We start from the raw sequence: 20,657 nt of genomic DNA on the forward strand, positions 1-20,657 counted from the left end.
ATCCACTAAAGAGGTCATGAGCCTCCCGCCATCTGTCTTTTAATACCTTTTGACGATTTTTTACATTAGCTTTAGTAACATAAACATAACCAGCGTTATGAAGGAATTGAACCATGTTATTGTATGCTTGGGTTGTCCAACTACCATCAATCCTATTCCCCAAACGATTCTCCTCAATCATAGAATGCAAAAGTTTTGCATCCATGTCCTCAGTCCATTTGCAAAACTCTCTCATACCACCACAGGTATCAGTCGCAGCACCCTTACCCCTGTCCATATTAAACCTATTTGATAGAGAAAGCAGTAAGAAGTGAAGTTCAATTAAACATAAAACTAACAGCATGGCATATTCAAATCATAGAGTCATAACAATATATTAATTACAATAACTAAGAATTTTGATAATCTCGCCACATTTGATCCGCTATGGCATCCCTAATAGTACTACCAAGCCTATAATCATCTTCACGAACTTGAGAGGATGACACATTCTGCTCTTCCCTTTCATTTAACTCGTTATCAACCTCATTAAGAAATGGGTCATCCCTATCAACTCCACGGATAAAGTTGTGTAGGATACAACAAGCCAAAATAATATTCATCATCGTCTCCAATTCATAATGTGGTTCAGTGCCACTTGCAATGATAGAGAACCGTTTCTTCAATACACCAAATGTTCTTTCAATAACATTTCTGAGTGATGAATGTCGATGGTTAAAGAGCTCTCGTGCATTTTGTGGTCCTCTGCGAGAAAATTCTTTAAGGTGATATCTGACGCCTCTATATGGTGTCATAACCGTACTTTTCAGCATAAATCCTGCGTCGCCGAGATAGTATTTTCCTACAGGTATGTTCACATCAGTACTGATTAATTACAATAAATTCCCAATCATTATATTCCAATGAAGAGACTTACCTTGGGGGATGACCAACGGATCATCTCGATCAAGAGCATTTTTTAAGATTCTAGAATCAGATGCTGTGCCTTCCCACCCAGCTAGAACGTATGTGAATTTCATAGCAAAGTCACATGCGGCAAACACATTTTGAGTTGGCCAATCTTTTCTACCACGAAATCTTGGAGCATCTTCTCGTGCCACCCTTACACGAACGTGAGTACCATCTATGACCCCTAAGCAATCCTAAACATTGAATTAAGAAGTCATCATACAACTGCTTAACATTAACATCCTTTCATAAAATCACAGTCTGACTAACACATTGAAATCATTACCTTGAAGTAAGGATAAAATCGAGTGTTGTTCAACACATATGGATGAACCTCATCTCCTGATGGCTGAGTTAAAAATTCTGATTCTAGAGTTATAACAGCATCCAGCACATTGTGAAAGAATTTGCTTACCGTCGCCCCAGATCGATGAAAGAAAAATGCGACACTCCGATTCTTGACATTATGCCCAACTATATAAAGAAATTGAGCTACTTGTTCCTCCACTGTAGACCGAATGGCATCTTTAACTAACCCAGTTGATCTTAATCTCTCACAAAGATTAATAAATGCCTCTTGACCCATCCGAATAATGTCACGACACTGAGTAGTATGCACCAGGTATGACATTAACTCCTGTCTGCGACGGTCTTTGTCGGGAAGGAAATTGCTAACACTACTTGGATCACTTGAGAACATATTCAATATATTCAAAGCATGACAAACAATGCATAACATTGTTAGTGCAACCAGGGAGGTTGTTATTTGTAATTGTTGATGTAACATTGCGACTATATTAAAGTCTACACCAACCACATCGTCGTCTATATCTTCACGGTCCAAGTACGACAAATCTAATTCTTCTTCCATCTATTTTTACTTAATCAAATAATCATACTATAATTAAAATCATGCATTCATATATTCATCAAACATATGTTATTCATATTATCATATATTCATATATAAAGAAATTTAACTAATACATTCAAATATTACTAAAATTAAAGGACATATATTTAACCTAAACATTAAAAACGCATTCTTATATTAATTAAAAATAAACAAACAGTCACATTTACCTGTTCAAGATCTGTGTATGTAGATTTCCAAGTATGAATTAGCCAAAAGAGTCAAACCCCAACCACAAATATACTCAAAGATTCATTGATTCTTCAATTGCCAAAGTTGGATGGAAAGTTTATGTATTCCAACTATGTCACACGAAACCTGTGAATATGATAATATTAGATAATGGTTAAAAAGCAATGTCTACAAATTAATTGTAATTATTAATCAACCTTCTTCAACAAAGTAAAGTCAATTCGTGATCCAGAGAAATTAATACAGCTCAATCTTCAATGTTCAACTAAGAAACTAATTTATCTGGGCTTCCCCCAACAACATTCACAAATAAGCTTCTTCAACCACAGAAATTACTCCCGCTTGGTGGACAAAAACATGCACACACAACCTTTTTCACCGTAACCAACAACTCCGGTCCAACACCTGCAAAATAATAAAAGACCGCATGATGAAGTTCATAACAAATCACAACACACACCCTGTATTCTACAATATTGAACCACAATCATCTACTTACACCACGGAGCAGCTTGCAATTCAATGTTTAAGCTTGTAATTCACCACTCTAGCAACACCTGCATCAAAAACCATGACAAACAAATCGTTAGTCGTATCATATTTCACCCAATAACACCACATCTGCGTTCTTCTCAGCATCCTCATGTGTGCCCATCCTCCTCCTTGGTGCACTGCTTGACGTGTGAAACCAGCCGCCGTGCATCCTTCTCCAATCACATCGGCATCGTCGCTGGTTGACGGACCATCAAATGTTGCCTCCATCCTCCATCATCACGGATAGCTTCGTCTACTGGTGAAACCTCCATGCGCAGCGAGCTTCTCGACGCCAAACATCACATGCTGCAAGCTTCTCCACGCCTGACTCTGCCAACGACGAACCAAACTGGAGGACCTCCATCACATGCGCGTTGCCAACTTCTCCACCCCAAACTCTGCCAACAACGAACCAAATTGAACGACTTCCACGGAACGACGACGACCTCTGTATCAGGATCCAAGCCGCAACGTTCAAACCGTATCCGAATACGCATGATAGTATCCGGATACGCATGAGTATATTCGGATAACGTTTCCCAGCGATTTCTTCATCCACTGTGTATCCGGATACGCCATCTCTCATCCGGATACGTTCACACCGTTCTTCTTCTCCGCCTTCACGCAGAGTCATCTTCTTCATCACCGATTCTGTTATTCATCTCCTCACTGATAGTCTTCATCTACCTCCATCACTTGCAACATAAAAACGATAAACAGCTATAAACAACTACAATCAAAACTCACCATAGCTTTCTCTCTTCGACCAGCACCAGCACTGAAACACCTTAGCTTTCTCTCTTCCAGCAGCACTGAAACACACTTCCACTTCGAGCTCTTGAACTTGCTTAACCCAATGCTACTCTCGCTTCTTCAATTAACACAACCAAACAATGCTCTTCTAGGTTCTGCATTTAACATAACAAGGCTAACACTGTGGATGAAGAAACCGTGTGAACTGTTGATAATTCATGCGCGAATCTTCACTGTTTGGTGTTTGGACGTCTGAACCAAAGCCTCAGGAATCTCTTCTGCATATTACAGCTATTCCGTGAGTGCACAGTACCTTCCAGCTTTCGAATACTTACTCAACCTGCAACGTACGAGTTGGAAATTTTTTCAAAATTGGGGGCACATGAGTAATTATGCAAGGTATCCCTCCAAATCTTCTCAACTTTGCAGGTGACCAAAAAGAACGACATCTCGCAATTCATTCGCGTCTCTTCTTCGCAAACTCCTTCAACTGAACACGAGTTTTGTTCCTTTTCATCGCTCGGTAAACCTCATGAACAGTAAATTCATGCGAACTGAACACAGCCTTAAACTAAACTATCCGGATTTAGTATGAATGTTAAGTTATGGCGGGTTGTGCACTTCTGGTGGCTTCTACTACTTTGCAAAGTCATTGTCAATGAGTTTTACCCTACCACACTCACAACGTTAGTTTGTGTCGCGTTTCAAGCCATATTGGAAGCATCTAGACTAAGACATTCTGTTACTCTCATCACATGCATCAATCTTCTCTAATTCAGAATGAAAGACTGTTAGAGTTTCAAGATAACCCCCAAGACTAAGCTTCCTACATTCATACTAACAACACTTGTAACCACCAATAAGAAGTTTCTCCTTATAACTCTTTTACACCACTTTACATTCATAAGTATATATATATAACTTCATGTAACGCATCAGAAACTCACATAAGACAATTATACATTCATCACAGTATCCAAAATAGTGCATCAGTAAAAGGGCGTCCAAGCGCCAAACTCACTAGAAAATAGCGTCCAAAGGGTGCTTAGGGGCGCTCAACTCCAAAGCTTGTGCAAAAAGGGTGCTCAGGGGGCACTCAACGTGACACCAAAACTTGAATTACTTATAATCTGACATTGAACACTAAAACATTTGAAAACATATTTCTCACTCAAAGTAACTACCTTAAACCCAATTTAACTACTTTAAACTTACCCAAACTCAATTCTACTTCTTTTACTATTGATTTCAGCAAATCAAAAGTTTAAACAGGTCATAAATGACTCAACCATAGACCCAAACTCCCAAATTTAGTTAAAATCTCTTACTTCAAAATCTCATTACTTAAATCCTCAACTTAAACCCTCCAAAACACCACCAGATGACTATCTTTTAGTTCTAAATCAGATTTCAACTAATTTACACTTCTAATAGGTCTCAAATGATATCACAACATACTTGAAATAAGAGTTTACTCAAACCAACACTTATCCTACAATCTCGCATATTAAGACCTATTATATTTTAATTGATTGGATAACTTTTTTTTGACATCTTAAATAAATATATTAAGTATGCATTCAGATAAACTAAAATAAAAGAAATAAAAATATATGAAATTAAATATTCTATTAAACTTGTGGTTCATTTTTAAAATAGCGAGATGTATGCCTCTATTTTCATATTTATTATATATATATATGGATTTACTAATTTATTATATATATATATATATATGGATTTGTTAATTTATATAATCTGGTACTATAATTTTAGTTATGTATAATAAATTTTAAGTTTTAAGATCAAGAGTGTTTGAATAATTTTTGATTTTTTATATATTTTAAATTAAAAATAAAAATTATTAAAATATTTTTATATTTAAAGTATATCTTTATTTATCAATAAGAATTTTTTTGTATCTAAATTTTGATACTTAAGAAATTGAAACAGTTGATTGAACCATAAGAAAATAGATTAACTTAGGTTTGACTGTTGATATTCTTCCAATAAAAAAGAATCATTAAAAGTTTTAAGTTGTTTAAAGACTACACAATTTATAAGTTATTATTTTTTTCTGAAAAAAAAAGTCTCCAAAACTTGAAAAAAAAAAACTTCTAAATTGTATAAATTATTTTTACTTTCCGATTGCATAATACAATTTTTTATTTTATTTCTATAATAAAAAAATATTTTCTTAAAAAAAATAATTAAAATTACACAATGTAAAACTTGTACAGCTTCTTGAATAATCTCAAAGATTTTTAAAAAATGACATTTAATTAATGTGATTTGAAAGTTATTTTTTTACTTTTGAATTATATAATTTAAAAGTCATTTTTTTTTTCAAATTACATAATAAAAAGATAATTTTAACTTCGTTTATATAACATGTTGGAAGAAATATTTGAATGTGCACAAAGAAACTCCCTTGCCTCTTTAACTTTAGGACGGGCAACGGGAAATTTGCAAAGATAAATCTTTGTTAGGACATGATTATATTAAACCAATTTTGTTGTTATTAATGTTTAAAAAAATATAGTTATTAAAAAATAAATTAAAATCTGTTTTATATACTTAATAATCTTACATTACTTATTATTATGCATTATAATAATTAATTTTTTCTAATAAAAAATATATGTTTAATACACTTGTCTATCATAAGGAGTACATAGTCAATTTTCACATTCTCTCATTAACCATTATAAATATATTTTTTACAAATTCCTGATTTGTCTGCTTCTAATTATGTATTTGAGATTGAGGGAGGGATATATAGGGAAATGAGGTATAATAATAATAATAATAATATTGTTGTTATCCTTAGAAAGATAAATAGGAAAGAATAATTTTCATAAATGCACTCAGTCCATTCAAATCTCCTCGTTATGAAACATTTTCTCAAATAAATAGGAATAAACATATGGATCATTCCTTCCTCCATCCTTACCAAAATAATTTTCTGAAAGCAAACAGTTTTTCATCTGTGAAACAGTCTTATTTTTTATTAGTTTTTCTTCGAAATTTAAAGTTTTTTCATTCAAAATTCAAACTTTTCTGATCAGTAGTCAACAACTCAACTCTTAAAAGTCTTATTTGTTTTAACCAAATTCATACAAAACAAGATTATATTTGAATTGATGAAAAAAAATTAATGTAAAATCAATTTAAAGTTGTTTTTCCCATTAAAAAAATAAAAATAAAAACAATATATTGTCAAATAATTTGTAACTATGGTACATATGTCATTATTATTTTTATTGATATAATTTATTTTATTAGTTTACCTTTTAAAATTTTTAATTATTTTTAAATTGAATTAATTATTTATAATAAAATTGTTTATTTTTTTAAGAAATTTACAAATATATTTTATTAAAATATAATAATATTATTTATTTTAATAATTATGATAAAAATTAACTTTTCTATTTTTTATTATCATAATAAAAAAGTTGATACACATACATCTAAACACATATGTTTCACTATTATATATAACAAAAATATTTATCGTAACTTGAATATTTATCACATATCATTCTTTCATATCATCATCAATTTGTTTAAAATTATTATTTAACATATTTCTTAATAAATAAAATAACTTTTTTTCCTTAGTTTTGTTATTCTAAAAACAAGTAATTTTTTTATGCTTTAAGAAGAAAATTCCATATATTTCTTAAATGAGTGATTTTTTTAAAATGTTTTATTATTAAATGTTACACATTGGAACACATGTAAAGCAAAAAATAAAAAATAAAGGGTGAGTCGACGACTGATTTTAAAACAATCTTATAATTAAAAAAGTTATAACAAATTTCATAAAAACGTTATTTTGTTCAATTGTTTAAAAGAACAGTAATCGTTTATTTATTTATTTACGAAAAATATTTGTTTATTTTTTTCTGGACATATAATATAACGTGCTAGAAAGGACGCTCCTCTTCCTGTAGAAAAAAAAGGTTTAATAGCCAATTTAGTCCTCACTTTGGTTGGAAAATCTTAATTTAGTCCCTCGTTATAAAAGTGTTTTGAATTAGTCCTAACTTTTAAAATAGTGGGTCAGATTGGTCCTTTCTGTTAAATATAAGTTAACAAAATTAATGGATGATGATGTGACACAACTTAAAACTAAGAAGGGACCAATCTAACACATCAGCTTTAAGCTGTGTCACATCATCATCCAGTAATTTCGTTAACTTATATTTAACGAAAGGGACCCATCTGACCCACTATTTTAAAAGTTAGGACTAATGTAAAACACTTTTATAACGAGAGACTAAATTGAGATTTTTCAACCTGGGACTAAATTGGCTATTAAACCAAAAAAAAAAAGACAAAAAGGAAAGGAGGTATTTGAAAAGCTTAGAAAGCGGGATTGGAACACGTGGCTTGCTATCCGTTATTCGACCGTTGCAGGAAGAAAGCTGTTGTTGTGCTGTGTGTTAATGCAAACACAACCCAACACAACACAGCACAGCCTCTGTGTCCATTAAAATCACTCTCTCAAATTCTCTCTCTCTCCATCATTCTTGCAATTGCGCTTCCATAATCATGGCCATCGCAACAGAGACTCAGCCTCAACAACACAAGGTCTCTGTTCTCTTCTCTTCTCTCTCTCACGCTCACAAATCTAGGGTTTTCGTTCCTCCAAATCAAACCATTTTTTTTATTATTTTGCTTTGCGGAATTAATCGGCAACAAGGTTTCGTCGCAGTTCTGTTCTGATTCTGTGGTGTTTCGTTTTGCCAGGATTCTTACGAGTTGTCGGGTTCAGCTGCGGAGAGGAGGTGGACGCTGAACGATTTCGAGGTTGGAAAGCCTCTTGGAAGGGGGAAATTCGGTCACGTCTATTTGGCAAGAGAGAAGAGTGTGAGTTTTATTTTGTTAGGGTTTCTGCTGTTGATATTGTATTCTTCTGATCAGGGATGATGACTCGTGATTATGCTAATTTCTATGGATTATTTCATTGGTTTTTCGATTTATTTGGGGATAATTGTGCGCCACTGCTTTGTCACGAGTTCTACGGTGTTTTCGTTTTTTCTTTTGTTCTCTTAATTTCGAATTGAGGGTTTGAACGATTAGCTGTGTAGAAGTGTAGCTACTTAAGTTTTTACAGTTGTTGGATTGTGACTACTTGTTGTTATAGTCTTTTGATGAGATGGGATGCAATATAAAGCATCTAAAATGTTTCACGTAACACTGATAACAGGTTTTTGGAATTGTTGGTTTAAGATCAGAGCTGTTATTGACCATTGTATTTGTATGAGATGACTGTGATTTATTGTGCTCTAATGTGTACAGAATGTTTCTCTTTACTTTTTTGTTTTCAGAAGTTAATTGTAGTGTGGGACTGATATGTGGTTTTGGTACAGAGTAATCACATTGTTGCTTTGAAAGTACTCTTTAAGAGCCAATTGCAGCAATCCCAAGTTGTGCATCAACTTCGGCGAGAAGTTGAGATTCAAAGTCATCTCCGACATCCCCACATCTTGCGCCTCTATGGGTACTTTTATGACCAGGTACGTTTGTTTTTACTTTTTATGCTGATATTGTCGAAGAAGTTTAAAATGCTCTGCTATTAACATTTTATGTGAAATAACATTACTGCAGAAAAGAGTGTATTTGATTTTAGAGTATGCACCCAAAGGTGAACTTTACAAGGAATTGCAAAAGTGCAAGTATTTCAGTGAAAGGCGTGCAGCTACTGTAAGTATAGCAGCTATTGTTTTTTCCTCTCCCCTCGTGCACTGTTGTTTGTGTGATGCAAAAGATTGACTCAAGTGTTTTCTTCCACATTACTGTCTTAATGTATTAAGAAGCAAGTAAATACTGGAACATTTGACATAATATTTCACTTGGAGTGCGGTTGCTTAGATACGTGGTTGGCATTCTTCTGATATGGACGAAATGTTTATTTGTGTTTGAGAGCAGTATGTTGCGTCATTGGCTCGGGCCCTAATATATTGCCATGGAAAACATGTAATCCACAGGGATATTAAACCAGAAAACCTTCTTGTTGGTGCACAGGTGATCGTCTAAACTCAGGCTGCTGTTTCTTATGTGGCTCTTTTTGTTGTCCTCGTTATTTAAGTTAACATTTTTTTAATCTCAGGGTGAGCTAAAAATAGCGGACTTTGGGTGGTCAGTGCACACATTTAATCGCAGGCGGACAATGTGTGGCACACTGGATTACCTTCCTCCCGAGATGGGTATGCTTATGCCACATGAACACTGGACAAATATTTTTTCTGTTACTCTTTTCATAAATGGTGCTGCACTATATTTACTGTTTAATACTTTATGTTTCAACAGTGGAGAGTGTAGAACATGATGCGAGTGTGGATATATGGAGCCTTGGTGTGCTGTGTTATGAGTTTCTTTATGGGGTCCCTCCCTTTGAGGCTAAAGAACACTCGGATACTTACAGGAGGTAAAGCACCAATCAGTTGAATATAATTTAGCATCAGCATGATAGACTGTTTTTTCTATTGTCCTAACTACTTTTTTATCATTATTCCCGCTGAGGGGACTAAGATTTAACCAACTAGGGTGATTTTGCTACTGAATCTACCGAGTTTCATGCCGCTGTCCACTTTGGTCTCTTATTAGAAACTGCTTTGTAAACATTAAATCAATTTAAATTGCAGTGCAAGTGGATCTTATGTTCCCTTTTGAAAACCTTATTTACAGGATAGTACATGTGGATCTTAAGTTCCCTCCTAAACCAATTGTATCCTCTGGTGCAAAGGATCTTATCAGTCAGGTTTGTTATCAACTCTCAATGTTTATTATATATGTTCAAACGTTTTTGCCTTAGTAACTCTTTCCTCTATTTTTTTTTTTATTGACAGATGCTTGTCAAGGATTCATCCCAACGGTTACCATTGCACAAGCTCCTTGATCACCCTTGGATTGTTCAGAATGCAGAGCCCTCTGGTGTATATAGGGGCTAGTGAACTTATCATTCTTTTTCGGTATTTTCTTAATCAGGAAAATCACCTAGATGAAAGAATCGAAGCTTTTCATTTGTTTGTAAAACCTATTATAAAGAATAACTCATCAATTGTTTTTCTTTTTATTGTTGTAACCCTAAATATATAAAGGTATCTTTTTCTATATATTAATTTTGATATTATAATACCGAATGATTGGAAAGATTGTAAAATAATTTTTTAATATATCATTAACAATACAATACATTTATTTCTAAATAAATAATAAATTAAAAAATGTAATAATAAATTAAAATATAATTGAGTCTTTACTGTTTTTTTGTTTTGATCTTTACATAATTTAAAGTTAATATAACAATTGACTTAAATGGTTTACATATTAGATACCTAAAGTTTGAACTATCTTAGTTTACAAATTTTTTTGTTATATTAATTATGAGTATAAATTAAAAAATGTAATAATAAATTAAAATATAATTGAGTCTTTACTGTTTTTTTGTTTTGATCTTTACATAATTTAAAGTTAATATAACAATTGACTTAAATGGTTTACATATTAGATACCTAAAGTTTGAACTATCTTAGTTTACAAATTTTTTTTGTTATATTAATTATGAGTATAAATTAAAAAATGTAATAATAAATTAAAATATAATTGAGTCTTTACTGTTTTTTTGTTTTGATCTTTACATAATTTAAAGTTAATATAACAATTGACTTAAATGGTTTACATATTAGATACCTAAAGTTTGAACTATCTTAGTTTACAAATTTTTTTGTTATATTAATTATGAGTATTTTTGTCAAATCAACCATAACTAGAAATAAAAACTGAAATAGAATAAATAAAAACGAGTAAAGGTTTTTTTTTTCCACTAAATAATATTAGCATTGTGCTCAGGAAAGGTTTGGTCTCACTCTACCATGACCATGTCAGCTCAAGAAAAAATCGTGATCACAACAAACGTAAGATTAAAGGGAAAACAAAATGTAGTAAAAAGGAGTTTGTTTATGCCTCGTTCCAGTAAAACTGTTTATAAAACCAAAAGAAAGAAAGAGAACAACAAAAAGCAAATAATCTAGTCCCTTCAAGCCCCTGATTGAATAATTCTGATCAATTCTTAATATAACGATCAAGTAAAGCAAGACGTACCAACTTTCAAAACATGCTCCCAGTACTCCAGGCTTTTGGAGGGGCATTGGGTAAAAATGATACAACATGTCACCAAATACACTTGTAGGTAAACAAATCTATATCTAATTTATCGTCTCGATACCATTGTCTGCATGGTTTTCAGATTGTTGTTGATCTTTGAAATTGTCCCCTTCTAACAATTGACTGAAAGTGTTTTCTTTTTTCTCAGCTTCACCAATATCATTGCAACTGCTCCCTTCTAACAATTGACTCGGAGGTTGTTCCGCTTTCTTGGCTTCGTCTAAATCTTTCGGGCTCAAAAAGCTTGGCTGGTTGGTAGAAGAAAGGAGTCTTGCCCACATTCTATCAGTAATCACAACCTTGTTCTGCCTCTCAATGATTCTCTGGGATCAAAATTTGAACATAAATTCTCCATTTTATAAAGAATTCTGAATATAAACCATCAATGTAAAATTGGAGAAGCAATAGAAAAAGGCTAGCCATGTTCATATGTACACGGTGTGGTAAAACATATAACTAACTCTGTATATTTTAAATATCATCATTCTTCCGTCCCAATGATAGTAGCTAACTAGCGAAAATCTCTGTTTTTTTTTGCTTGACCACAGGAATTTTCCATAGAAAAGAGTCCAGTTCAAGTCCGGCACACTCAAAAATAGAACTCAGTCCAACCTCTTAATCCAACCACCGCTTGATATTAAGCACCAGAAGAAAATTATTGTACCCAACCAAAAAAAAGAAGAGGAAAACATTATGAAACAGTCCAAAATTTAGTAACTCACATTGAATGGGATATAAGTATGTCTGCCATTGACCAGTCCAGATGTAAATCCGGTATACCCTGCCATTGCACCATGCACTGCACTCTGAGCAAGAAGTGTACAGTAGACATTATCTGATGCATTGCTTGGAATTGCTCGGATCATGTAGGTTGGATCTGGCACATACAACAACAATAACAAAGCTTTATTCCACTAAAGAATTAAATAGTTGCCGAATTCGAATTTTAAGAAACCTTTCAAATTCCAAATAAAAATGAAAGACTAAAGAAGCTATAAAGAATTGGTCAAAAAAGAAGAAAATAATGTAAGAGAAACTGACCTATATATTTAAGATTGATGGCAATCTTATCCTTCCTTGCAAAGTGATCCTGTTATAAAATGACAAATGTTTTTTAAAAGGGAAAAGAAAAAGAATTGTACAGTTGATTTTTCTAATTAGAAAACCCTAAAACACTGACTTGTAAATGCACTACTTGATGCCGGGATGATGTCGGTCACCTACACGGACATCAGCTCAGAGTAGCTGAATAAACGCAACTAAATACTCAATAAGGCACTAATGAGGTATTAAGGCTATTGAATCAAGTTAATTTAGACTCACTCAGATAAAAGTCCATTAAAATATTATAAATAGGTTTCCATTTACGAGCTATACATTGTTTATTGATTGCTTATTTGTTATGTTTAAAATAGGCTTTGCTGAATTAAGTTTCAGAGTGTCTTTGTAGACACACCATCCCTCTCAATCAGAGAAGTGCCAAGGAGACATCCTGGCATGCCCTAAAACCTGAAGACGCAAGCAAGGAAAACAACGCACCAGAGAGCAAGTTGAAGCAGGCATCTCAGTCCTTGCAAGAACAGTAAATATATATATATATATATATATATATATATATATATATATATATATATATATATATATATATATATATATATATATATATATATATAAGTGGATAAACAATATACATCTACATACACGTATGCCATCTAGCTATTGGCTGAGATAGAGAGGAGTGTGATAAATGGTGAGCTTTTTACTGATATGCAATGATAAACAGTAGTCATAGTGCAGAGTAAACAAAATCATGAAAAACTCAACTCAAAATGTTTTTCCAAATGACGCATAAAAAATTTCAATCTACTTTTGTAGTTTTTAACAGTTCAAGAATCCAAAAATGTTTTTAGAGCTCAGCAAGGCAGAGATTAGATTATTATGAACGTCAATTTTAAGGGAGTGAAATACAGTCCATTAAGATTGAAATTAATCAAAAGAATATTGTTAGGTAACCACTTTACTAGTTAATTCAACATATCAGTAGTTAGCCTACATAAGTTAGTTGAGTGGAGATAATTAGAAGCATCAAGGGAAGTTTCCGATAGGTAAGACGAGGGAACACAGATGGAGGGATATAATTAGAGAATGGGGAGATAACAGGATCTCTTGCATACCTTGAGTATTCCATTCATTGATTTTATATAATATAATTCTAATTCAGCTTCTATCAAATATAGTCCAACCAATTAATAGTAATTGGAAAGATCTCCCTAAGTAATTAATTCCTCAGCGAGAGTAGAATTATACTACAAAAATTCCAAGGAAAAGGAATTATGTTTTAAAAACCATCTTATGTATAAAAATACCTTGATCTTATGAGATATCCATAAACCAACATCTTGAAGTAGTTTGTTTCCAGAAGCATCTTTCTGGTCCATGTCTTGCATACTTTCAGTAAGAAGATCTTGTCCTGCTCCCTCCGCTATGACTATGACCATATGCCCATTTTCTTTCAGCCTTTTCTCAATAAATTCAAAAAGTCCACCCTTTCCTTCAAGGTAGAAGGGTGACTCTGGAATCAAGCAACAGTCCACATCTCTGCTAGCAAGAGTAGCATACATAGCAATAAAGCCTGCAGTTACAGTACCCATTAAAACACAGGAAAAGGAAAGCAAATAGATCCAGCTCCTTTAAAACAACTGGTCCACTTTATTAGAGGATAAAATGCAATTACACATGTTGATTAAAAAATAAACAGTTGAGGATTATGATAAAATCAAATAAATGTATAAAAAGTTTCAAAGTTAGTAACAATGTCAATCTTTTTTTTTTCTTTCTAATTGACAGTTATTAGTGCCTTTATCCTCTAAATTGCACTTCGCCCAATTTAGAGGAACCAGCTCCAGAAAAAAGAGTGTGACCGAGCCAATTGGGAAACCAATTAGGGCTTAAATAATCTGAATTAGATGCCTAAAACATAACAAACAAATGCAATGTAATCATACCACTATAACGTCCCATTAGCTTTACAACACCAATGCCATTCTCAATACTTTCAGCTTCAACATGTGCTGCATTGATGGCACGTTGAGCCTCCTCGACCGCAGTATCAAAACCAAAGGATTTGTCAATAACCTAAAGACAAACAAGACAATTCCACATGAAGTTTTCTCAAACATAGATAACAAACACTTCAGATGCGTTTAATAGTAAAACTAGAGTTCTAGAGAAACAAAATAACAACATTTGGAACAAGCATACCGGGATGTCATTATCTATGGTTTTGGGAATTCCTGCAATTGCTACTTTCAGACCCCGCCGTCTAACTTCCTGTACAATACCAACATCTGTTCAGAATCTTTAATTCATATATTAAAAGAATGATTTCAGGTCAATCGGGACAGACAGCTATAAATTTTATGCTACCAAATTTCTTTGAGTAAAATCACATGCTCTTAACAATCCCTTGAAACTACCATGAAACTTGGCCTATATGAAAAAGACTGCATTATATTTGCAAACCAGCATAGTTTAAGGTTTTAAGACTCTATTTAATTTGCACTTAAGGACCTGGGTCAACTTTGCCACTGACACTACATCTACATAAGATATATACTATCATCATTGTGCTGTTTATTGGAATAAAACGGAAAGGGCTCAAGCATAAGAGCGGAAATATGCATAAATTACGAAAAAAACAGTTCCCACCTTGAGCAAATAGAAGGAATGAATCTGAGACTTGTCAGTTGTCTACTTGGTGTTGAGATGATGACGGTCACCAACACCAACATCAGCTCAAATTAGGTGAATAAACAGCATTACGCGATTAAATATTAAAAAAGGCACTAATTAGTTATTAAGGCTAGTTGATTAAGTTAATATAGGTTCACCCAGGTAGAAGTCTACTAAAATATTATAAATAGATTCACGTTTATGAGGTATACATTGTAAATTGATTGCATAATTATTACAGTTTTAATGTGTTTTGTTGACTCAAGCCGTTAGAGTATCTTTGTTAGCACACCATCCCTCTTAGTTGGAGAAGTGTGAAGGAGACATAAACAAGCAAGCAAGAGAAAGGGGAATCACTATGGACCTTTATGGAGCACTTTGGCAAGGTGGTGCTTATCATACGAAACATCCCAAGGTATACCACATGATCACCATTCTAAGACTAGGCCCCTTTGCCGACAGTTTGCGGAACAAACCCACAGCCGACCTAGAAGAATTAAGACATCTAGCAGCTAAGTTCAAGTAGTTAGAAGAACTTAAAAGGGTTTCGCAACAAGGTCCAAGTCAAGACAACACCCATCAAGAAAAGGACATACGAGAAGTGCTTGAGGGTATATTGTGATAGCCAAAAAGATCTCAACCACCAAAGAAATGGAAATTTTCTTCATTAGCCTCTCAACTACCTCTTGAGCTTAGGGCCAATGTACTCATTGGTGCTTATGTTGGTCACGACACCAACATCAGCTCATATTAGTGGAATAAACACCATTAAGCAACAAAATATTCAATAAGAAACTAATCAGGTGTTTAGGATATTGGATTGAATTAATCTAGGATCATCCAAGCAAAAGTCCATTCAAATATTATAAATAGGTTCACATTTCTTAAGTATACACTATTCATTGATTGCACATTTATTATGCTTTCAATATGATTTGCTGATTTGAGCATTGAAGTGTTTTTCTTTGTAGAAACATCATTTCTCTCAATTAGAGAAGTGCAAAGGAGACATACTGACACATCCGGAGACCTGAAGACACATGCAAGCAAGCACAAGAGAGCAAGTTGAAGAAAGCATCTTGGTCTTATATGGTTATTTCAGTTCTCGTAAGAACATCATTAATTATTAATAATCTATAATTTGTCATTCGAAATTATTTTATTTGTACTATCTTCTCTTAGTGTCATTAGCAAATAGAGTGAACATAAGTAAGTTTATGAGATGTCAACTAAGATTGAAAAAGTAAATTAAACTTGGAATGGCTAATCATCTGCCTTCATTGAACATAATCAAGAAAATCAACAAATAAACCAAATCAAGTACACAAATATGCTACTCATAATCTTAAAAAGGTATATATTAAACATATTTCTTTTTCAATGAAATGATATTCTTATTTTTCTTATCGTAGATAAAAATAGAAACATTACATTTTTAAAAATTTTGAATTTCAATACCTACCTCATAAATCACAGTAGCTCCTCTCTGTGTACCATCTCCTCCAATAATATAAACCTGTAACAAGAATTCAAACAATGTAAACCCATGCAATGACAATAACCTACTCAAGTTTCAAGCACATCGATATAACTAAACTCTAAATTTGTAATTCCAGCATTCATCATCATTAGAAACTTCACTATAATACAGTTGACACATGGTAAACCTGATTAATTCCTCGATCCTGGATGCTGTCAACTATCTTGCTGGTATCATGCCCCCCTCGTGACGTCCCAAGAATTGTACCTCCACGCTTATGGATGTCATTGACCACCTTAGGTGTTAAAGTAATGGTGTTCTTGGAATAAAAACCTCTATAACCTCCCTGTATAAAGTTTGGATACAATATAGTGGTGAAGACAGTGGATGAAGAAGTGTAACTGAGGTTAAAAGACCAACAACAGGAAAAAAAAGTGTGAATAGTAAATTGTCTCCATGAAACCCAAAAGTTTGTTCAGTCAAGTATCTGCGGGAAATTCTCAATAAACACGTGCATTAATTTGCCAGAACTTGCAAAAACAATGAAATGCACATATCTCATGTAAACACTACATCACACATTGTATTCAATATGCTGTCTTTTGACAATAACTACAAAAATGTAGGATTCCTTAAACTACCAGTTATTGAAAGGTTTCATAGCAGCTAGTCAGCTTACCATCGTTACTAATGTTTTATTCACATATGTTTATCATCATGGCAAGAAGTATTTAAGAAAAAAAGGTTCATGATTTCTTTCATAACCATAGGTCATCAAGGTTCCAAACTAAACAAAACAAAAATTCCCAAATCTAATGCAGTGAAGAAAAACCAACTAGGAGAGAGAGAGAACTTGCTTGATACAAACATTAAAATGATCACAAAGACAATTAGATGTGTCGAAAAACATTTAATGACAGCTAGTTTGTATAAACTTCCTGATAAACATTTATGGAAGAAGAAAATAAAATGAATTAAGGAGATAAGCTGAATCTAACTTCTGGCTGAGTTTAAATTAATTCATGAACCTTAACCTTTTTCTAAAACCTTTTCATTTAACTTCTCCATGAGCAATTATTAAATAAACAGAGTTTGGTATTTTTACCTAGAAAATGTTTAACAAAAGCTCTCCTAAGCAAAAAGCTAAACCAAAAACTGAGATTTAATTCGAAAGTTGCAACTTATACTACATTTAACTGTATTTAAGAATGTCTCTAAAATAGGAAAATAAGGAATAAATCCAAACCAAGAGTTTGTACGAAATCAGAGTCTGTTTGATTAATAGTCCAGTAAACTACACATGCAATTTGATTTACAAGGATGAAATAAGATTTACAAACACAAAGAAGGGACAGAGAAGCACATCATAGCGGTATAAGCTTTCTTACCATGCAAATCACAGGATATACAATTCACAGCAACAGATAATATGATGAACATACAACAAAAGAGAATTTTCTCACTCACATCTATGCCAAGGACTTTGTTAACACCATACATGTAAGAAAGACCACAGACAATTTCCCTTATGACAGTGTTGAGGCCAGGGCATAGTCCGCCGCAAGTGACAATGCATGCGTGCACATCATCCGATCTAAAGTATACCTATTAGATTAGATGTCGGTGAGTTGAAATGGAATAGATTATTCATTCTCAAATATTCTTAATATATGCAAACAACCAAGTGAAATTACCTTTTGTCGAGGGCCTGCACGTCTAAAATGTACACCTCTTGGACCATCCTTGTGAACAACAACCTATCAAAAAGGCCAAATAAAAGCATAAACAACAATGCTTCTTGGTAATGCTGATGTACAATACATAAATCCACGATTCCATTTATTTTCCATCTTCACCGTTGAAAAGAAAGAGGTTCAGTTCAGTGTTTCCGTTAATTATAATTGATCAAGTATCAGTAACCGATGTAAAGAGTTTCTTGTTCCGCCAACCATCGAACGACGAAGCGATAAACATTAATTCAATCGCAAAGTCGTTGTTGATACTTAATAGGCAACGCAAGAATAATACATAGCAGAAGTGTTTAAGATGGATAAAACGGAGAAATAAATGCACAAACAGGTCGCCGTCGCAAATAAAAACAGACAGAACCTTCTGAGGCACAGTGTCGTCCATATGCACGAAATACTGTCTGAACAGATGAAAAAAAAAAGCGAATCAAGGTTTCGAACAGAATACATTCCATTCTCAAATCACAATCACAGCACGAAGCAAGGCGATTCACTTACTTAACAACCGAGTAAGCAGGATTGGACCGAAGCGGATTCGGATACATCTGCAGAAAACAAAAAAGCATTACACAAACAAGCGGCGAGTTAATGCGTCAATGTGACGCGGTTCGCAAATGTAACCGAGTAAATCCTAGAGAGACAGAGATACAGGAAGATTTAGAATGTAATCGGTGAAATGAGGAACGTCTTCGAGAATGTAACCAGCGTCGCCATGGACGATCTTCAACTGCGAATCGGAATCGCTGGACGCCATTGTTCTTTCCTACGGAATCTTCGTTATTTTTCTGTTTATTTTATTTTTGCAGATTTTGTTTTGGACTGTAGAGTTGGTGAACGACGATTCAAAAAGAGGTGGAAAGAGTGTGAAAAGAGAAAGAACACTGGACTTGGTTGTGCGCGGATTTGTTTAGTTTCAACGAGAATCTAAGTCCTGACAGGTCACGATGGATTTGAACCGTCCGTGTGTGCCATCATCGTGATCGTGGTGGATATGGACGATCAAGATCGAATCTGATAGTAGTGAAGAGCTGAGAGTGCGCGAAAAGTGTTTCTGGAATCTAAAGACTCGGTTTTACCCAGATGCGGTGGTCGCAGAAAACTGGTGGCGCAGTTTTACCTGTTACTGTTCAATTTAAACAAAAAATAAGTTCTACGACCTCTGTTTTGGACTTCTTTTTTACTTGTAGAAGCGGTATTTCTTGCTTTTGCAAAAGTGTCTTATTACTAGTTAATTAAACCTGTCTTTTAAATAAAAACTGGATTTGGAGAAATAAAAAAGAAAAGAAATAAAGACCAAGAAAGTGAAAAGTTGTGCTGTTGGAAATAAGAGAAAGAGGGTGAAAAATGTAATGAAAGTTTGTAATAAATATGGTTGATGTAATAAAATAAATCTAATCAAATATTACTTTAAAAAGTGATTTTTAAATGATTCTATTTCAAAATAAAAACATTAAAAAATGTATTAATTTAATTTAATATTTATTTTTTTATATTGAATCATGTATTATGTTAAAATAAAGATGCATATTTCCATTGTATTTTATTTAATTTTAATTGAATTTGTTTATTTGATTATAAGATTATGTTTAATATAAATATTATATATATATATATATATATGAGTGTGCGCGCGGGTGCGTGTGTGTGATTTTATCTATTTTGTTTTACCTTTAAATTGTTTTGCCTTAAAAATGAAAATATATTTTCAACTTAATTAATTTTTTTACTATTTCAACTTAACTTTTTTTAGTCGTATTTATTTTTCTGTTATATGTCTTTAGATAGTTTTTTATACTGTTTTTTACTTTAAAAAACTTTCAAATTAAAAATATCACTCTTTTTAAAAAAGGTAACTTAAAGGAATAAAATGAAAAAACAATTATTTTAATTTTAAAAAATAAGTCATTTAAAGGGTTAAAATGAAAAATAGGAACTATCTTTATATAATACTATATAGTATAAACATAGATACGCAGTCTAACAATAAAAACATTAAATAAAAATGAATTATATTTAAAATATTAATTTTTTATATTATTTCTCATTTTTAATTTGTTATTTTATAATTTTTAATTACTTGATTATTTAATAAAATTAAAATTTTAAAAAATATGTTTTACATTAATTTCTTAAAACAATATTATTTAAATTAATATATATTTATTGATAATAGAAATTG

The 20,657-nt window shown here is 32.9% G+C and overlaps 2 protein-coding genes and 1 long non-coding RNA gene across 4 annotated transcripts; 1 reads left to right on the forward strand and 2 right to left on the reverse strand.

Annotated features, from left to right (window-relative positions):
• On the reverse strand, positions 1 to 2,365 carry LOC128196098 (uncharacterized). Its single transcript, XR_008248213.1, has 3 exons — positions 2,251 to 2,365; positions 2,032 to 2,179; positions 1 to 284 (listed from the first exon to the last, which is right to left on the reverse strand). It is a non-coding gene; the product is annotated as an uncharacterized LOC128196098 (long non-coding RNA).
• Positions 2,366 to 7,780: 5,415 nt separating this feature from the next.
• Positions 7,781 to 10,467, forward strand: LOC108330863 (serine/threonine-protein kinase Aurora-2). Its single transcript, XM_017565444.2, has 9 exons — positions 7,781 to 7,939; positions 8,099 to 8,218; positions 8,722 to 8,868; positions 8,960 to 9,055; positions 9,281 to 9,376; positions 9,462 to 9,558; positions 9,662 to 9,779; positions 10,040 to 10,112; positions 10,201 to 10,467. Exons 1-9 carry the CDS (start codon positions 7,901 to 7,903, stop codon positions 10,300 to 10,302), a joined length of 888 nt encoding a protein of 295 aa, XP_017420933.1. The 5' UTR covers positions 7,781 to 7,900; the 3' UTR covers positions 10,303 to 10,467.
• Positions 10,468 to 11,279: 812 nt separating this feature from the next.
• On the reverse strand, positions 11,280 to 19,579 carry LOC108331776 (ATP-dependent 6-phosphofructokinase 6). 2 transcript variants are annotated; one of them, XM_017566692.2, is made up of 13 exons: positions 19,128 to 19,572; positions 18,977 to 19,023; positions 18,840 to 18,879; positions 18,425 to 18,487; positions 18,198 to 18,335; positions 16,918 to 17,076; positions 16,713 to 16,766; positions 14,780 to 14,848; positions 14,524 to 14,653; positions 13,885 to 14,150; positions 12,560 to 12,608; positions 12,241 to 12,395; positions 11,280 to 11,841 (listed from the first exon to the last, which is right to left on the reverse strand). In XM_017566692.2, the coding sequence occupies exons 1-13, from the start codon at positions 19,230 to 19,232 to the stop codon at positions 11,560 to 11,562; spliced, it is 1,557 nt and encodes a 518-aa protein (XP_017422181.1). In that variant the 5' UTR covers positions 19,233 to 19,572; the 3' UTR covers positions 11,280 to 11,559. The 2 variants fall into 2 exon arrangements, 1 of the variants encoding a protein (XP_017422181.1); XR_008248214.1 differs by lacking the exon at positions 11,280 to 11,841 and adding an exon at positions 12,699 to 12,763 and having other exon boundaries at positions 12,358 to 12,395; positions 19,128 to 19,579.
• Between the last annotated feature and the right edge of the window lie 1,078 nt (positions 19,580 to 20,657).

The sequence above is a fragment of the Vigna angularis genome, chromosome 4 (genome assembly GCF_016808095.1).
Source record: "Vigna angularis cultivar LongXiaoDou No.4 chromosome 4, ASM1680809v1, whole genome shotgun sequence".
In the NCBI taxonomy this organism is placed as follows: Eukaryota; Viridiplantae; Streptophyta; class Magnoliopsida; order Fabales; family Fabaceae; genus Vigna; species Vigna angularis.

Coding starts and splice junctions, on each gene's coding strand:
- LOC108330863 (XM_017565444.2), top strand. CDS start 7,901: ATGGCCATCGCAACAGAGACTCAGCCTCAACAACACAAG. Junction 9,377..9,461: donor ACCTTCTTGTTGGTGCACAG/GTGATCGTCTAA, acceptor TTTTAATCTCAG/GGTGAGCTAAAAATAGCGGA. Junction 9,559..9,661: donor TTACCTTCCTCCCGAGATGG/GTATGCTTATGC, acceptor ATGTTTCAACAG/TGGAGAGTGTAGAACATGAT.
- LOC108331776 (XM_017566692.2), bottom strand. CDS start 19,232: ATGGCGTCCAGCGATTCCGATTCGCAGTTGAAGATCGTCCATGGCGAC. Junction 18,488..18,839: donor ACGACACTGTGCCTCAGAAG/GTTCTGTCTGTT, acceptor CCTTTTTGATAG/GTTGTTGTTCACAAGGATGG. Junction 16,767..16,917: donor AGGATCGAGGAATTAATCAG/GTTTACCATGTG, acceptor TTCTTGTTACAG/GTTTATATTATTGGAGGAGA.